This window comes from Nelumbo lutea, chromosome 3 (assembly GCF_056320005.1).
Source record: "Nelumbo lutea isolate HS-2025 chromosome 3, American lotus-T2T, whole genome shotgun sequence".
Taxonomy (NCBI): domain Eukaryota; kingdom Viridiplantae; phylum Streptophyta; class Magnoliopsida; order Proteales; family Nelumbonaceae; genus Nelumbo; species Nelumbo lutea.
Window position 1 is genome coordinate 29,684,724 of NC_142686.1, and position 20,017 is coordinate 29,704,740.

The 20,017-nt window shown below is 39.3% G+C and overlaps 1 protein-coding gene across 1 annotated transcript in view; it reads right to left on the reverse strand.

The window, feature by feature from the left end:
* Positions 1-20,017, reverse strand: part of LOC148863941 (protein VAC14 homolog) — a 36,408-nt gene continuing 16,391 nt past the window's right edge. Inside the window, exons 13-20 of the mRNA XM_088977629.1 lie at positions 19,936-20,001; positions 17,066-17,181; positions 16,832-16,952; positions 16,546-16,707; positions 16,334-16,462; positions 1,388-1,456; positions 589-888; positions 1-497 (exon numbers count right to left, since the gene is read on the reverse strand). Of these exons, the coding sequence (XP_088833755.1) occupies positions 399-497; positions 589-888; positions 1,388-1,456; positions 16,334-16,462; positions 16,546-16,707; positions 16,832-16,952; positions 17,066-17,181; positions 19,936-20,001 (1,062 nt within the window). The 3' untranslated portion in view covers positions 1-398. The remainder of the gene's footprint in view (positions 498-588; positions 889-1,387; positions 1,457-16,333; positions 16,463-16,545; positions 16,708-16,831; positions 16,953-17,065; positions 17,182-19,935; positions 20,002-20,017) is intronic.

The window sequence follows — 20,017 nt, forward strand, 5'->3', positions numbered from 1 at the left end:
TTTACATAATTCCCTGAATGCTTTACCTCTTTGAAATTGTTGTAACAAATGGACAATACAACCAACTGCATACCCTAAATTCGAATTCTCTCTATTGCTCATGTGGCCTTCAATAAAAAAATAACAGAACCACATGAGCACGAGTCCTGTCCATAAACACAAAAGAATAGCCCAGGAAATGCCCAGGCTTATGCCAATTAAGCTCAATTCCTACCACCACAACCTCCAGAAATTCAACACAACAAACCTCCAAGATATACAATTTTACAATTACACTACCAGATGATATTCTGACTTGTGAATATAAAATGGATCCGCATATTTGTCAAAGGCTTGGTGGAATAGCAAAGGTGAACAATAGCAAAAACAAAAAAGAAAAATAAACATAATCATTGTTGTTATTGCCCTGGCCCTTTCCATGATGACCTTGAAGGAGGTCGCGTCATATCCGGCATGGGTGAAGGTCGGCGGGACTCTTCCAAAGGTCTTTGAACCGCCTGCACATTAAATTATCAAATTCTCTTATTCCCCAAACAAGAATTACAAGGCACTTGTAGGCGTACAATGTAGCCTGGTAGTTCAGCAAACCTGGGATAAGTTGGATGAAATGGAATTTCGAGACTGCAACTGTGATTTTGCACATGTACGATGTTGGTGCTGCATGTTCTCAAACTGCTGCAACCGTGAAGCAAAGTTGATTCCATTATGTGCATTCCCCGGATCCTGATTCCTGTCACCATCCTCCATGATATGTGATCCGCTTGGCATGTGATGTAAAATCTGAGAGTATGGGTTCCCCGAAGATGTTCGCTTCAATTGCTCACCATTGAAGGAGTATGAAGGTACAGTTCTCAGTCGAGTTCGCAGTATCTTGAAAGCTGTACTTTGCTGCATTGAATGAACTACCAATGAAGGGATAAATTGCACAAACCAATATTAAAGAAGAAATGTCAAGAAGTACACCCAATAGTTGGTGCATTAAAAATGCTGGATTTGGTAAATAGGCATTGTTTTTTGATATTTCAATGTTTTTCGAAGGCTGAATTTTGAAGCAGATCATGATATGTGAACCACTTGGCAATGTGTTTTGAAGGCTGAATTTTGCTGGCATTGAATGAGCTGCTTTTTTGATATTTCAATCAGTTTACATCACCTTTCAAGTTGTTTCAGTATTCAAAAGATTACAAGATAACTTAGGTTCAATGGCCAACATCCAGATTCTTTATGGGCAGAAACTAACCTTTCCAACCCTACTAAAATTCTTAATGTGTGGAGAAAACTTTTCAGCCCAAGTTTTTTCCCCCACTTTGACTTGCACAATGACACAATCATGGATTACAAAGAAAAAGAAATGGGTGAGAATAAGTAATCAGCTGTTCAGGCATACCTGCGGTAGCAACATAAGAAGACCGTACAGGGCCTTCAACAACCATATGTATCTTCCAGGTTCAAGAAGCTGCGACACATAAAGTTGGATAAGCTAGACATTATAAGATCCTAGCTTTCACAGGTATTTCCCAAACAAATTACCAAGGCATTGCTAACCAATAAAATAACTACCAATGAATATTCCCAAAAGTTGGTAGAGCACTAAAGTATGAATTTTTCAACAATTTGGAAAAGTATTGACCATCTTATAAGAATGAAGAATGCCAACAGCTATAAAATTTAATGAAGTACTTCATTTCACCATTTACACAGATTGTTCAAACACTTGAAGATCATCCATTCAGGTTTTTTTTTTGAGAAACAGTAACAGAATTTCATTAGATCATCCATTCAGTTGAGTACTTAGAATCCATATTCAATTGGAGGTACCACATCCAGGGCTGTCAACGGAGTCCTTGTCATAATGTACATAGCGAACACTGTTATTCTCTCTTCAAATTCTTGAGTATGGCATTTTGCTAATAAGGGATGCTCAAGTTCAATCCCAATTTGGCCTTTATGCACTCAATGAAATGAAACAATGAAACCTACTTACATAAAGTGAATCACCTTTTTTATCCGGGGGGGTGGTAATTTGATAAATCTTCATCCCAATAAACTTTTCATGAGCAAAAACAGGATTTTAAAAACTTTAAACCTACTTGTATAAACTTTAGGCTTTATCAAGACAATTAACGGAAGGGGTGTGTTTGCATATTTATTTGAAACATGAAACGAGGTTTCAATTGGGTCTGAATATTAATCCAGAATGTTCAAGTTGTGATGATCCTATGGATGATAACAATCACATCTTCATGCGATGCCCTTTGGCACAGCAGATCTGGATAACAGTAGAGAAAGCATGCCCAGGTACAAAACTGGATGATAGACACATCTAATTATGGTGGTAAAAGTAATTAATAAAAATGATAGTTCTAAGCACTACTGGGAAAAAATCGCTTTATTTCTATAGGCAATGTGTAATTTGTTAGGAAAGAAATTGTTTTCAAAAAATACAAAGGAATACCCACCTATTATAATAGAAAAGTGTGGATCATGTCCAAATTATATGTGGGAGTTAAATGCCTCGGAATCTTATAATAAGAAGGCTAGTGTAATTATCAAATAGTTCTGACAAAGGATCAGGAATATAAAATTAATTTTGATGCTTATAAAAGATAAGATGGTCAGATTGCTTGTGATTGTGTAGGAAGCGATTGCAAAGGGAGAGTAACCTTCATCAAGGCAGATATTCTTGGAGTTTCATCAGTTAATGTGGCAGAAGACTGGACAGCTCAGAAATAGCCAGAACATATGACATGAAGAAAATCATTCTAGAAGGAGAACCAGAGCAGGTCATTTAGAGTTTGAACAAGAAGCAGTGGCACCATCGAGCATTAGGAACCTGGGCCATTTGTTTGCTTCAGCTGACTCTTGGGGTAAAGCTAACCCAAGAGATTTGTCAGAAAACATAGGAGAGGTTTAAGTAATTTTCCCTTTACTGAAATCTTCAGTTGGATTTGTTTTAAGTTTGGTTGGAAAGCACTTAGAGCTTACCCAAAAAATATACTGAAACCATCACTGTTAGGTTAAATTTTGTTGGAACTTGGAAGTACCAGAATTCTAATAAAGATGGATATCAGTTGTTCTGCTTGGGATCTTTTAAAAAAATAAGCCACCAATGAATCTCTTAACACAGCATGGCAAAGAGGTAGCTCTTTAGATATTACACAACAAATTATGGATTGTATAATGACTAGAACTATACATTAGCTACAAACTTTGGAACTGTTTAGATATTTCTCCTTTGATGAAATTTGAAGGAATTGGTTTTCAGTGGGTTCTAGTTCAGTGCAGAAAACTAAAACACAGCTGATTTGGACACCGCCCATGAAAGGCTTTATAAAACTAAACTTTGATGAGAGCAGTCAGGGTAACCCAAGCCTATCTGGAATTGGAGAGACCATAAGAGATAAGGATTCCTCCAACAACTGGAAGTGTAGGAGGCTCATGTGATGTAGGAGAAACAATTTGCTCACTCCTGGTCTTTTGCCGCTACTACCACCTGTGAATAGTAGGAGGACGAGGAGGCAATGGTGAAGAAACAAGAATAGTGGAGGGACTAGGGGATGAGTGTTCCCCTCTGGACTCAACAAAAGAAGACTCAATAGGAATCGGAAGGAGGAGTGCAAACAACTGTGAAGAATACTCCCCCTAAGATGAACCATAGAAGGGAGTAGACTCGACAAAAGTGACATCCATTGAGACAAAATGAGTGCTACTACTAGGATCCAATAAACAATAACCCTTCTGTGTGGAGGCATAACCAAGGAAAATGCACTTATGGGCCTTTAATTCAAACTTATGTCTCTAGGTACTAGAAATGTGCACATAATAGGTACAGCCAAAGACTCGAAGGGGAAGAGAAAAAAGCTCCTTATTTGGATAAAGAAGAATAAAATGAGACTTAAAGCCCAAGACTCTAGATGGCATACCATTGATTAGGTATGCTGTTGTGAGAACAACGTCCCCCCAAAACTTTGTAGGAACATGTGAAGCAAACAAAATGCTCCTTGCAACTTCAACTACATGACAATTCTTCCTCTCGGCTACTCCATTTTGTTCCAGAGTACGAACACAAAAACTCTTGTGAATAACCCCAAAGTCAATGAGATAAGAAGTGAGGTTTTTCTCAAAATATTCTTTGGTATTATCAAACCAAAACATCATGATTCTTGTATCAAACTAGGTAAGAACAAATTCATGGAATTGTTTCACAAGTTTGGGAACCTCATCACAATATTTCATAAAAAATAACCAAGTATACCGAGAAAAATCATTAATGAACAAGATAAAATGTTGATAGCCACCCATATAAGACAAGTGGTACGGCCCCCACACATCAGAGTGCACAATATGAAAAGGAAAAGTGGATCTCTTATTACTCAAGGAATAAGTCTCTACAATGTTTTGAAAACTCACATGACTCCTAATGAAGACTAAACATGTTAATTCCTTTGAACAATTTTAGAAATAAATGACTCAAAAGCAAGAAAGGATAAATGGCCCAAACGTAAATGACATAACATGACACGACTAAAAGACTCTGAAGAAGTAGACCCAAAAGAAACTCTCTCAGGTTGTCTTTGGCTTTGTCCAAGAGTATCCAGCAGATATATTTCATTTGCCTCATGGCCATTCCCATTCACTTTCTAAGACTTCAGGTCCTGAAAAACACAATAAGAGAGAAAAAAATGTTATACTACAGTTTAAGGATTTTGTTATGCTGCTCACTAACATCAAATTAGTGTGCAGCTTAGGGACATGAAGGACAGAAGTAAGTGAAAGGGAGTCTGTGGCCTTGATGACTCCCTTGCCAAAGATAGAAGCAAGAGAGCCATCGGCCAAGGTAATCTTATCATAGCTAGAAAGTAGGCCATAAGAACTAAATAGGGTAGAAATGCTGGTCATATGATCAGAAGCTCCACAATCTATAATCCAAGGGATTCTACAATTACCTAAGATGGTTGCATGGTTGGCAATAGCTCGTATACCTGAATGAGCAAATGCAAAAGTAGTTGGATTGCCTAAAGGATTGGAGGAAGTGGTTGCACTCACAAGATGGCTAATCATCCTCCCATATTTCTCATACTCAGCCTTCATTACATCTAATTGTTCACTAGCGGCATTCTCATCAATTGCACTCCTGTCATTATCTAGAACTATGGCTGCATTGGCACTCCCAATCTTCCCATTTTTGGCCTTCTTTCTAAAGCGAGGTGGAAGAAGGTGTGGATCTTCCAACATGTATCATTGGAATGTTTCAGCTTCTTGCAATGCTCACATATAACCTCCTTCTTCCCTTCAGTTGCCTTAGGTTTCAGTCTCATATTAGCACAATGGTCAACTGAAATTGCCCCTTGAACCTGAACCAGCCTCCTAATCTCCTCACTGCTCACCATGGCATAAGCCTAAGACAAAGATACATTGTCTTTAGCTAGGACATTATGCCTGGTAATGTCAAATTCTGGATTCAACCCTATCAAGAATCCAAAGACTATTCCTTTCAACCAATCTCCTATATGTTTCTGCTTCCTTTGTACTTTCCCAAACAATAGTTTCCATGAGATCTATCTCTTGCCACAAGGACTTCAGCATTGAGAAATAGACTGCCAAAGGTCTCTCCTCTTACCTCAGATTGTTCACATCACTTCTTAACTTGTATGCCTTGGCCACATTCAATTTTTGTGAATAGGTTTCAGCAACACTATCCCATATCTCCTTAGCAGAATTGATCCAATAGATAGTGCTGACCAATTTGGGGTTGCATCATGTAGAGAACACTGATGTGGGCCCCACTGCAGTGGTCCCCACTGTGTTCGTAGGACAGCAGTATTTGTTTCAGTTATAGTAGTGTCAGTTTGAGTCAGTTTGCTAATTCAGCTGTTATTTATTTCAGTTTTATTTACGTTCTTTATTATGTAAGTACCAAGGGCAGATGTGTCCTTTCATCATGTACTAAACATAAACCTATAAATATTAAGAGAGTGGCGGCGGCAGATCTGTTAGAATCTGTCCCTCATTTCAGCAAGTTGTATTCTCTTGCTTCTCTTCTATTCTCTCCCTTTTCTCTCATCTTTTTTTCTATTTTACAAACCTAAAACCTTTTAGGATTCAAGACTGATTACAGTCTTGATCTTCTACTTGGTATTAGAGCCTATCTAGGGCTTCTCATGTGTATCTAGTCCAGCCGATCACATGAGAACTAGCTAGGGCTGGAAGCCTTGAAGAAGTTTTTCGGCGGCTGAATCTTGGAGATTACCAGGAGAGGTTCGCAGCAGTTGAAGACTTGCCACAGCCTGCAGAGAGTTGGTAATCAGGAAGAGGTAGTGAAGGCTAGGGTTCAGGTAACCCTAGAAGACAGTACACCGAAGGCAGGTAATCAGTAAGTAAGTTTGTTTCTTTACTGATTTTTAGAGATTGCAATCAGCCGAGATAGGTTGGACCTATCTAGAAAGAGGGGCCGAACTGTGTTCAAGTTTGCTCTAGGGTTTGGCTTGCCGAACTGTGATTAAGTTTGTGTCTAGGGTTTGATTGTTGGGCCGAACCCCCTCTTCAAAGGGGATTAGTTTTTAGGGTTTCACAGTGCCCTACAACAAATCCTACTGGTGCGGACTGCTTGGAGAGTGCAGCTGAGCACTTTAGTGATTTCAGATCACTAATTTTCTTCAAACCTACAGTTGAAACCCTATTTTTGCTCTCACAGTAGTGGGCCCCACAGTAGTGGTTTCAGAGAACAGCATCTCAGATTGATAGGCGATTGATTTCAGATCAGTTTTGTGTTGGTATTCCTGATCGGATCAGACCAGTTTCAGATCAGTTTCAGATCGGTTTTGTGTTGGTATTTCTGATCAAATCAGATCAGTTTCAGATCAGATCAGTTTCGGATCAGCTTTCAGACTTACTTCATTGACTCTGTTTTTTGGTATAACTGCTCTAACAGTTTGTAGCCACTGAATCTTGATCGGAGATGGAGTTCAAGGGTCAGGGAGATAGTAGTTTTAGAAACCACAGTTATGGTAATGTATCTGAAACCGGGTTTCAAATTACAACTATGAGATTTGATGGGTCAAATTATTTGGAGTGGGCACAATCAGCCATGATGGCTATTGGAGGAAGGGGAAAACTGGGTTACCTCTTGGGAGATGTGAAAGAACCTTCCAAGGAGGACCCCATATACACCAAGTGGGTTCAAGAGAACTATTTAGTTATGGCATGGCTGTGTAATTCCATGCAGCCACATATCAGCTGAAATTACTTGTGGGCAAAGACAGCCAAAGAAATATGGGATGTTGTGAAAGAAACCTATTCCCAACCCATCAATGTTTCCAGAGCCTATGAACTGAAGTGTGAGGTGAACAACCTTAAACAAGGAGAGAAGCCAGTTTCTGTCTACTTCTCTACCTTGAAATCCTTGTAGCATGAGATTGACCATCTGGAGACCCTTGAGTGGGAGAGTCCCAAAGATGCACAGACTCAGAGAAAACAAGTTGAGACGAATAGGGTATTTGAGTTTCTGGCTGGTTTGAATTCAGATATGACATTGTGTGACAACAGATATTGACAAGAGATAGTGTGACCCTTTCTCAAGCATACTCCTTGGTGCATAGTGAAGAGACCAGGAGGAAAGTTATGATGCAGCCTCAGCCTTCTTTCCCAGCCTTGACAGCTATTAAACCCAAGCCAGGGGGTGACTTAGAAAGGGACCGGAAGGAAGATAAACGGGATCTGGTATGTGAACATTGCAAGAAACCCAAGCACACAAAAGATACTTGTTGGAAGCTACATCCTCACTTGGTCCCAGCAAAACTGAGAAATAAGAAGGGTAATGCTCATATGGCAGTGAACACTGATTCAACATCCTCATCAAGTACATCCCTGGAGACTTTAGTTGTTGTTCGGGCTGCCCTCATACAATTGGAAAAAGAAGTTGGAAGTTCAGGTCAGCCATCCCAGTCCCCATCAGCTCCTGCTACATCTGCATTTGCACATTCAGGTACTCGAGCCTCAGCTTACCATGCTTCAGCTCCAGGTAATACTAATCACTACTGGGTAATAGATTCATGTGCATCTGACCATATGACTAGCTTGCCATCTTTGTTTACCTCTTATAACTTGTCCTCTGGCCGAGATAGAGTATCCATTGTTGATGGCTCTCTTGTTCCCATTTCGGGCAAGGGGGACATCAAGTTATCGGACACTATCTCTTTATCTTCTGTTTTGCATGTTCATAAGCTTGATACCAACCTCCTTTCAGTTAGTAGTATTACCAAACACATGAACTGTTCAGTAACCTTTTTCCCTGACCGATGTGTTTTTCAAGATTTGGAGACGAGGAAGGTGATTGGAACTGGCTGTGAGACGAACGGGATCTATCTGCTTGGGGAGAGTACCCGACGGGAAGAGTCAGTGGATAAGAAGTCTTTTGTTTCCCAATTTGTGAGTTCGGTTATGCTTTGGCATAACCGATTAGGTCATTTGTCTTTTAAGTCTTTGAAGAGTCTGTTTCCTGCTTTATTTGAGTCTGTTGAGATATCAGAGTTGAGGTGTGAGAGTTGTGAGCTTGCCAAACATTGTAGAACATCTTATTCTTTAAGTAATAAAAGGAGTAATTTCCCTTTTGATATTGTGCATACTGATGTTTGGGGGCCATATCATATCTCTTCTATGGGTGGGTACAGATATTTTCTACTGTTTGTTGATGACTATACCCGGTTTTCTTGGGTATATCTTATGCGTTCTCGGGATGAGGTTCCTGCTCTGACCCAAAACTTCCATCAGATGATTCTCACTCAGTTTGGAACTAAAATCTAAGTCCTCAGATCTGATAATGCAAAGGAATACTTTGCTCAACCATTGACCTCCTACCTTCGTAGCCATGGAGTTATTCACTAGAGCACAAGCCCTTATACACCGCAGCAGAACGGCGTTGCCGAAAGGAAGAATAGGCATATCTTGGAGGTGGCTAGAAGCATTATGTTTACCTCCAATGTACCTATTCGCTTCTGGGGTGATGCTATCCTCAAGGCAGTTTATCTCATTAATCGAGTTCCTTCCCGGGTCCTTGATATGAGAACCCCATTTTCCCTTCTTTACCCAGACAAGGAGTTGTTCATTGTTCCCCTTAAAACCTTTGGTTGTACCTGTTTCGTCTAGCTTCTCGGGCCTCATCATTCCAAGTTTGACCCTAAGGCCTCCAAATGCATTTTCCTGGGTTATGCACAAACTCAAAAGGGTTATTGCTGCTATGATCCGGTTTCAGGGAAACGGTTTGTCTCTATGGATGTCACCTTCTTTGAGGAGACACCCTACTATCCTAGGGTTTCTCCTCAGGGGGAGAGCAGTAAAAGTGGGGTTGTTTTGAGTTTCTTTCCTCAGGGGGAGAGCAGTGAGAGTGGAAGTGGGGCTGTTTTGAGCAGTGAGAGTGGAAGTGGGGTTGTTCCTTTACCTATTCCACTGGGTAATGAAGGTTGTAGTGGTGAGGGTGGTCAGAGGGAGCCGGAGTTGAGAGTCTATCACAGGCGATGCAGGCAGGTTGATCCTAGTCTTCGGCAGTCCCGGCCAGATCCAGTTCCTTCTACGGCTCCAGATCTAGAGCCTACTGAGATACCTCTCGCTATTGCCACTTCCCCTCCTATGGATGACCTTGATCTCCCTATTGCCATTCGCAAAGGGAAACGACATTGCACCACTTCTACAGCTCACAGCATCTCACAGTTCCTATCCTATGATCGTCTATCACCATATTACCGGTCCTATCTCACTTCCATTGCCGATGTCCCTATTCCAAGAACAATGCAAGAAGCCTTATCGGTTCCAGAATGGAAAGATGCAATGCAAGTCGAAATGGATTCCCTGTTGAAGAATAATACTTGGACACTGGTTGACCCACCAAAAGGAAAGAAACCGGTGGGATGCAGATGGGTATTCACTGTGAAGCATAATGCTGATGGCTCTATTGAAAGATACAAAGCCCGGCTGGTTGCAAAGGGATTCACTCAGACTTATGGTATAGACTACTTGGAGACCTTTGCCCCAGTAGCCAAGATGACCACCATTCGAGTTTTGTTATCCCTTGCAGCAAATCATTCTTGGCCCCTGTTTCAAATGGATGTTAAAAATGCCTTTCTGAATGGAGACTTACAAGAAGAGGGTTTACATGCAGTTGCCTCTTGGATTCTATGATACAGAGACAGGTAAGAAGGTTTGCCGACTGAACAAGGCATTGTATGGTTTGAAGCAGTCACCTAGAGTCTGGTTTGATAGGTTCAGATTAGCCCTTGGAAGGTTTGGTTATGTACAAGCCCAGTCAGATCATACACTATTCATCAAAAGGATGGAGTCCTCTCTGACACTACTAGCAGTATATGTAGATGATATTGTGGTGACAGGAAATGACAGTCATGAGATTGAGTCTCTCAAGCAGCTCCTTCATCAAGAAATTGAGGTAAAAGATCTTGGTGCACTACGGTATTTTTTGGGTATTGAGGTTGCTAGATCCAAGCAGGGGATTTTTATCTCTCAGAGAAAATATGTTCTAGACCTGTTGGCGGAAACTGGAAAGTTGGGTGTTAAGCCGGCCGATACACCCATCGAACAAAATCACAAGATTGGTGCAGAGGGTGGGGACCCTCTTGAGGACAAAGTTATGTTCCAGCGGTTGGTTGGAAAGCTTCTATATCTCTGTCTCACTTGGTCGGATATCAGCTATGCAGTTAGTGTTGTCAGCCAGTACATGCACTCCCCTAGAACTTCTCATCTTCTTGCGGCAGAACGAATATTAGCATACCTGAAGAGATGCCCGGGTAGAGGTATATTACTCAAGAACAATAATCACATGATGGTGGAAGTCTATACAGATGCCGATTGGGCTGGAAGTGTTGATGACAGAAGGCCTACCTCTGGATATTGTGCCCTTGTGGGAGGTAACATTGTCTCTTGGAGGAGTAAGAAGCAAAGTGTTGTTTCCCGCTCCAGTGCTGAAGCGGAATACAGGTCAATGGCTAATGGAGTGGCTGAAATCTTATGGCTGAGGTCACTACTTGAAAAGTTGGGTATTGACTATGAAAAGCCCTTAATGTTGTATTGTGATAATCAAGTAGCTATTAATATAGCCCACAACCCAGTGCAGCATGACAGAACTAAACATATCGAAGTTGATCGACATTTTGTGCGAGAAAGAGTTATATCCCAAGAAGTGTCTTCCGTACATCACATCCAATATGCAGCTCACGGATATCCTCACCAAGGTTGTACCGAGGAAGAAGTTAGAGACAGACCTATCCAAGTTGGGCATGATAGATATCTACTCCCAACTTGAGGGGGAGTGTAGAGAACACTGATGTGGGCCCCACTACAGTGGTCCCCACTGTGTTCGTAGGACAGTAGTATTTGTTTCAGTTATAGTAGTGTCAGTTTGAGTCAGTTTGCTAATTCAGCTGTTATTTATTTCAGTTTTATTTACGTTCTTTATTATGTAAGTACCAAGGGCAGATGTGTCCTTTCATCATGTACTAAACATAAACCTATAAATATTAAGAGAGTGGCGGCGGCAGATCTGTTAGAATTTGTCCCTCCTTTCAGCAACTTGTGTTCTCTTGCTTCTCTTCTATTCTCTCCCTTTTCTCTCATCTTCTTTTCTGTTTTACAAACCTAAAACCTTTTAGGATTCAAGACTGATTACAGTCTTGATCTTCTACTCATCAAATTCACTAACCACCCAATAACAGTGTAATTCTCTTGCAACCATTTTTCATGAGATGGGTCATCTTCCTTTGGTGTTTTCTTGCTACCGGAAATATATCCCCACTTGCCTCTACTACAAACATGTATCTTTACTGATTGTGACCATGCTAGATAGTTAGTCCCATCACGCTTGACTATGGTTACAGAAAATAAAGAGTCTACGAGTGCTTATAAAGCCAAGCTTATTCTCAACTCCAGACACATCCTCCCTCCTCAAAAAATACCAAAACAATCTTCAGATGACAAATAAGGAAGACAAAAAAGAAAAACAGCAAGTACCAACCTTCACAGATCCCCAACAATAGAACTGCACCTTACCCAGCACCCGAGAGAAGCAGAGAAATAGCAGCCGCTCCTTGTAGGCTTCCCAGAACCAAACTCTGCTTGGATCGATCTTCAACAAAATAAAGGAGAACCCCTTCAACCACTGAGCACCAAGGTGAAACCTCCTATGGGACCCGCAATCAGAAATCTCCAATTGTCTAGGGTTTCGGGCAAAATTCCAAAAAAATGTTTTGAAAAGTGAGCAATCCTCCTTTCTCCTAGAAACCACTACCAACTGGGTTGAGTATCTTCTTCAATCAATCATTGATTCAGTTCTCCATACACATTGTTTATGGGATTAAGAAAAAGAGAAAAAAAAAGGAAAAGGGGCCTGCTCTGATACCAAGAAGAAAAGAAATCCCAAATAAAGAAAATAATATCTGATTCAAAAGGAAGGAAGAGGCAAAAAGACAGAAAAGAGGAGAAGAAGAGAAAGAGAACAATGGAAGAGAAAGGGATGAAAGAGATGAGTTGATCGTACACTCTCTCCCTTCCCTAATCCTTTTAATTAAAATGGTTAATCACTAATTATCAGAAAATTGCAAGTAAGCCCATGGTGGGGTGGCTAGCTAATTAAAACAAGAAAAAACTAATGCTAATAGGCTCATTAACAGAACAGAACATAAAAAATATAAAGCACAACTGTGGGCTATGGGCCTTTCAGCCCATCTTCTCTACAGATGGGAAGGGAGGCTAATGCATTTGCTAACTTTCAATCCAAGCAAGGAGTAACTAGGGATCAGTTGTATTGGGCCCAATTGTAATCTTTGTGCTATTTTTTTCTTTTAAAAAGTGAGGCTGCACGTTGCACCTCCCCTTGGGATGCTTGTAACAGTCTTTATCTTTTTGTTGATAATGAATTCTTAATGAACTTTTATTTATCAAAAAAACAAAGAGGTAGCTCTTTAGGCTTCAAAAAAAAAAGGAAGAAAAGAAAGAAATAGCTCTTTTTTTCAGGTCCCACAGGCTATGGGGACTCTACAAGAGCTGAGTTGATGGCTGCCCACAAGGCTTAAGAAATAACTATCAAGATACAAGGCACAAGGCATTGTGGAAGGATGATCAAATTTGAGTAACATAGCAGTGGAAAGGAGATTCTCTAGTTGTGGAAGGATGGTTAAGAAATAACTATCAAGGCACAAGGAATTACAGGCACACTTTAAGAGAGATAAGCAGCCTAGTAAAGGAATTGGAAGCAACAGTTAAATGGGTGCCAAGATCAGAACACAATCTAGACAATTCATGTGCAAGGCAAGGAATTAATAGGAAAGAAATGTTTAGGGGAGTAACCAAAATGGAATTATTAATTGTATGTGAAAATTAGTGTATTCAGAAAAGGTTGGGTAGTGAATACTGGCCTAACAAAAGGCAGTCCCTTCGCACCATTAAAAAAAAGGAAAAAAAAAGCAAAGAGATAGGAGAACCTACAATGTTCACATCATGGAAAGATAGAGTTCAGAATAACCCTGCCATTCATTGGAAGCAGAATTTACTATAATTAAATTACACTTTGATGGCTGCTCCACAGGGAACCTAGGCCCTTCAGGCATTAGAGTAGTTTTCAGGCTTAGCCACTCAGCAGTCCAAGGTGATTCACTGAAAGAAGGGGTGCAACTTGTGCAAGTCCAACTCAAGTTTTTTTGCACGGGTTGGTCCTAAGTTTTAAGGCTACGAACTACGGACTGGGACTGGACCAGAAAACTCAGGCCTGACATAAACTTGGGTTGAGGCCCTGGGTAGCCCGATCCCGGCCCAATCCAACCCAGGCCCACCCAAAAAAGATATAATATGTACATTATATTTATATAAAAATACACAATATGTATAATATGGACTGGACACCCTCAGCAACCAACTTTGTTAAACTCAACTTTGAGGGAAGTTATATTGGCAATCAAGTTGCAGCTGGATTAGGTGGAGTCTTCCGAGATACAGAAGGAAAGGTGTTAGCTTTGTTTTCAGGACCCCTGGCAGATGGTAATTGCATTGACAGCTGAACTGCATTGACTACTCCATGGTTTAAATTTTGCTAAGAAATTTGGTTTCCACAACTTGGAGGTAGAAGGGGTCTCAGGTGGTCATTTCTTGGACAAAATGCAACTCTCAAATCCCATGGATATATAGACATACTTCTTGGGAAATAGAAAGCATAGCAAGGGAGATTAATGTTGTCTTTAAATGATTAAAAAGAACAACAAATGGGATGGCAGATGATCTGGCTAAACAAAGGACAGCTAGGCACCAAATGTTTTGGGCAACATTATAAATTATATATAAGTCTGTGAGATGGGGAAAACTCCCCCATTGTTGTAATACTTCAACTTGATTTTAATATAATCTCCTTTTATTGATAAAAAAATACCTCATTTTCTAATTATGTATATATGAGTATGCATATGTTCATTTGTAAATGAAATTTGAACATATTTTCAATCAATTATACTCTTAAATTTTTGGCTTTTTGATCTTAAAGAAATACTTTACCTTATACCTTCAAAAAAAATTCTACTCTTAAACTGGGCCATAAAGCCTAATAAAAGATGACTATGTAAAAATATATACATAAATTCTTTCAAACCTGACCAACCTGCTCAAGCCCGACTAACCCAACCCAAGTCCAAGTTGTGTTGGGTTAAGCTCAGGTTGAGCCTGGGTTGATAAACTTGGGCTTAACCTTGGGTTGGGCGAGGCCCGATCCTGAAGTTTGCACCATTAGGATTGGGCTTGGGTTGACCTTTAACCCAACCCAACTCACCCAAGTTGCACCCCTAATTGAAAGCTGAAATGGAAGTGATATTGCAAAAGGCTGAAAATGGCCACGGCACTTAACCAGTAGAAGTTATTTGCCAAAGGAATTCAAGGACAGTAGTGGGATGGTTGAAAAACAACATGGAAAATATGGAAATAACGAACTGAAATTTATTGATCTAGCCAAACAAGGGGTTAATAACGAACTGATGATCTATATTTGTTGTTCTTAACACTTCACATTTTCTGGACACTTTTCAGGTTTTATTTTTTGATTTTGATCAGTAACAAACTGAAATTTTTATTGATTTATGATGAAAAATGAATTATAATATCAAAAACTGACCTTTAGATTCCAATTTACAAGCAGTCTACTTGGGAGATAAATTACCAATACAACTGAATTCTGTAGACTGTAACCCCTTGTTTAACCAAAACATCAGCTAAACAGTTGGCTTATCTCTGAACCCAATTGAAAATTGTCTTTATCTCCCTATCCAAGTTATGCACTACTCCCGTGATATGTCCATACCAGTGTTTTAGAAGACATGGGAAGCATGTGCCTGGAGGCATGCCTCCTGGCAAGGTGCCCCCAAAACGCTTAGGCATATGCCAGAGGCATTGATAGAGGTATATGCCTCAGGTTCATGAGGCATGCTAGAGGTGTATGCCTCATACAAAAAGACAAAAAAAAAATGACATCCTCCTTCCTCTTCTTCCTCCTCCTCTTCTTCCTCCTCCTCCCCTTCCTTCTTCCTCCTCATCCCAATCCTCTTAAGACATCTCCTTGTGTTCGGGAGGCTTACGCCTCTTACGTTCTGAACTATGCCTCACATCTCCAGGTAATGGAATGCCTCACATCACGCCTCCGTGTTTTAAAGCATTGGTGCACACTTCCAAATGCCATCTATGTTACTTGATCCATCCCACAGCCACCTTTAAATCTCCCTCCACTAATACCCCTATAGTTCAGGGTATTAGCTAATCCCAATCCTTGTAAAACTGCTAACAGATTTGCCTTGTAGACTCACCATGTCCTATGGCCTCAGAGTACATAGAGAGGATGATGTCATAATGGCATGGCCATCCCTGAACACTTCTCCAAGTCCTAAACCACCAGAACTGCCTAAACTGCATCCATCAAAGTTCAACTTAATAAATCTAGTCTCAGGCAAGTGCCACCTGAACTCACAAGCTGAGCTTGCAACATTTCGCGAGCATTTAATAGAATTGTAATTAGTTTTATTTCACAGTAGAATCTATCTACATATGTCCCGAATTATTTTCAAGAATGTTTTAGTTTTAAAGCACCTAAAACTCTTGAGAGAGAGAGAGATGATGATGATGATGATAATGACAATGAGGAGGAGGAGGCGGCCTAATCCCACACCTCATTCCTCTGCCTTCTAAGAAAATTGGTTATGTACCATGGCAATGATACTGAAGCATTGAATGAGAAAAACTTTTGAAGTTCTACAATTATAGAAAAAAACTAGCAGCTGCCTAGCTGGCAACTAACGCAACTAACCTGCAGTCTTAGATAAGCAAAGATTGGAGTCTCCAGCAACCGGATCAACTTGTCCAGCTGAACCAGGAATTTCACATTTATATCTTCCTCCACCAATGACTGAATCACACAACTGGCATGCTGGTAAGCCTGACAAAAAAGATTGCAAACAATTACAGAAATTCAACAAGTCAATCAAAGATGGGGTTGGATAGCCATGGAAAAATACACACCTGAGCTAATAAGCAAAGACTTATTGTTGCCATTGGAGAATGACACCAAGAGGAATACAAAGAAAGAAATAAATCTTTTCCAGCAGCATTCACCAGTGATTTCTTTAGAAGATCCCGCAAATCAGACAACTCAGATGAAGTAAGTAAAATCAAATTCAGAGCCTGAAAATGAAAAGGAAATGTATTATACAACCATTAGGAACCATGATTTTGGCTTCAACAAGGACTCTTGTTTCTCTTCTTTTTTTCAATAGGGACATATGAGCATAATTACAAATTATAAAACCTGAACCATAATGGAGGCAAAATCCAAGTCATCTTCTCCCTCAAGGATTGTAGAGAGTTCCCTGTAGACCCGTTCAGCATCCAAAAGTACACAAAGCCTACGGATTATCAAAGCACCGCGCCTGGGAAAACACAAACATGACATTTTCATCAACATTGCTAAGATACACACTTCCAATTTTAAACAAGAATGAACTCATTAAATTGAATTGTCAATATAAAGGAAGAAACTCACTTTTCAAGAAGCGAGTGATTGACCCGAAAGTTGTGCATTAGAAAAACAACAAGCTGGCGGAAATGAGGTGCATCTCTTGCTATGCATGCATGCACATCAAGCACAAGGAGCACTACCTACGCAATGACAACACCTTAGTTAAGGAACAGCTGCAGAAAAACATGTTATGAGAACCACAACTAAACTCATAAAACAAGAGAATATGAACTTGATTTTATACAAAGATTTCTCATGCTGCCAGCACAGAAATATATTGAGCACAAAATAAAGGTTAGAGACAAATATACAGAGTGTATCCTTACTTGTCTTAATAAGAAAAATGCCATGGGCAGATAAAGCAGTAAATGGAAAACCTTGGAAAATGGATCCTTAATGCCACTTAAATGTTGTAGTTAACCATGCCATTACAGAACCAAGAATAACGAGAATTGAGATCATGCAAATACAGAAAGCCAACATGCACCTCTGAACCAGAACCACAAACTTAAGCAACATTCCTGATCCAATCTGCAGTTCTCTAGATTTATAACAAGAACAAATGGAGCAGTAATGTAAAAACAACATGCACCTCTGAACTCCTGAATATGTTTCTGTTTGGCAGTTATTTATTATTTTAGTTCTATTATTATTTTCTGGTTTATTAATAGATTATGGTTGCAGAGGTATTTCTGTCATTTTCAGTTTCTCAAAAGCATCATGACACCTTATGCCACTAAACGGAATGGAATGGCAACAGGACTCAAGTAGCAACCTCATACAGTCAGGGACAAGGCTTTGATGATGATGATGATGTCATACCAAGCTGAGTTCTTTATTTTTTATAATAACGAACATATATAAAGATTGACAAAAGACTAAAAATGGGGAAAACTTATAAAAATATAAAACAATAAAAATGAAGTTAAAAAGAAAGTATGTTAAGTTAAATTTAAAGCATATGATGAGCCATATCATCATTTAGACTCTAAAAAGGAAGAAAATGGAATATATAAACCAGCAAAGATGAGAGAAAGGAATGAAAAATGGAAATATTTTGAAATTTTATTAAATGAACAACATGTAAAGGGTGCTAATGGGGGGGGGGGAGTAACTTAATAGTGCCAATAATAACATGTATCTTTATAAAATTAGAATTAATGAAGTAAAGGAGGTTTTAAATAAGATGCTTAAGGGAATGGCATTAGGACCTGCTGTGATTCCAATAAAAGTGTTGAAAGGTCTAGGAAAGTTAGGCTTCTTATGGCTAACTAAACTACTTAATTAAAGTAAAAAAAAGATGCCTGATGAATGGAGAAAGAGAAAGAACACCATAGTGCCTATATTTAAAAACAAAGGTGAAAGATAAAGTTTTAATAATTACCATGGGGTTAATTATAGTGCCTATGAAAATTTGGGAGAGAATAATTGAGCAATGTTTACAGCTTCATCATCATCATCAAAGTGTAATCCCAATTATATGGGATTAGCTGCCTAAATCCAATTTTTCCATTTCATTCTTCCAAAGCCATATCCATTGTTACACTATTGGCGCTTAAATCATTTTTTACTACATCTACCCAAGTCCTTTTTGGTCTATCCCTAGCCCTTTTAGCCCCTTCGACTTGAAACAAATCACTTCTTATGGGTGGAGAGATAGAATGATTAGGAGGAAAATTGTCCTCTGCCGCTGTTGTGTCAAATGGAGAAGATGAACCGCGTCTTCGGCGATTGGGTGGAGAGATAGAATGATTAGAAGAGAGAGAGAGAGAGAGAGAGAGAGAGAGAATCGGTGAGGAGAGAGAGAGAGATTGGAGAGGAGAGGGGTGTCCCACTGTTCCACCGCCTCTATCAAGAGACGGATAGTCGATTTCATCGGTGTCGAAAGGTAAGAAGTTGAATAGTGTTCAGACAATTCTCTTAGTTGAGAGCAATGTTGTCCTAAAAAATTAAAAATCTTTCTTGCTCACCATTTTTGTCATTATTTTAAAAGCATAACTGATTTTGTCATTTATTTTGTAAAAACTCCTATTATTTTTACTTTTGTTGTTTTTTTCATAGGTAACAAATTTTTATTACTAATTCTGAGAATAAAATGTTTGCATAGCTTGAGGCTGGACTAACCACGCACCCCATATTTATGCCAATTTATGTCTGAGCCCAAAACATTTGTTCCCTATTGCCCATTGTTTAGAAAAAGCATCAGCCATGGCATTTTCTGATCTTTGCACCCATTGAAAGGTTATAACTGATTCCCTTGCCACCCAACTTTTATTTATTTACTTATTTATTTATTTTTGGAGATATCATAGTGTTCTTAAACTAGAAAAACAAGATGGCATAAGAAATAAGAAGACTGATGATGCATATTGATAACAATCAAATCTGGAGTTGATTATCATCAGATATGAACTATTAGGTTCTTTTGGTGTTTGTTCTTCTATTTTCTATTGTTCTTGGGGAGTAACTTACATAACTCAAACAACACATGAGAAAAAGGGGAGTTTGATTAACGAAGTAACTTAAATAACTCCAGAGAACAGTAAGCTTTAAACCATATACTTTGCTAAGATTTGACTAGAACTAATTCAGTAAGTGATACTGGAGAAAATCAATGAACAAAATCATATTCTAGAAAATCAATGCACTTATAAATCTTTCTCTATTTTTTTGATTACATAGTGAGTATACATTTTTTAACAATCAATAAACAAAATGTTCTCTCAATATCAGACATCAGAGAGACAAAAAAAAAAAAAAACTTCTAAGAGCAAAATACCAACTTAAAAAACTAATCCAACATTAAGACGAACTGAAAACAAGACTTATCAAAAAAATATATGAACCAAAAACAAGATCATGCATAAAGGAGAAAACCAGGAAAAAGCAATCACCTCATCAGAAGTATCCGATAATGCTCCAAGAAGAGTATCAAATATGTCATTCAAGGAAGATAAGACCTGTTCAGGAAGAAGG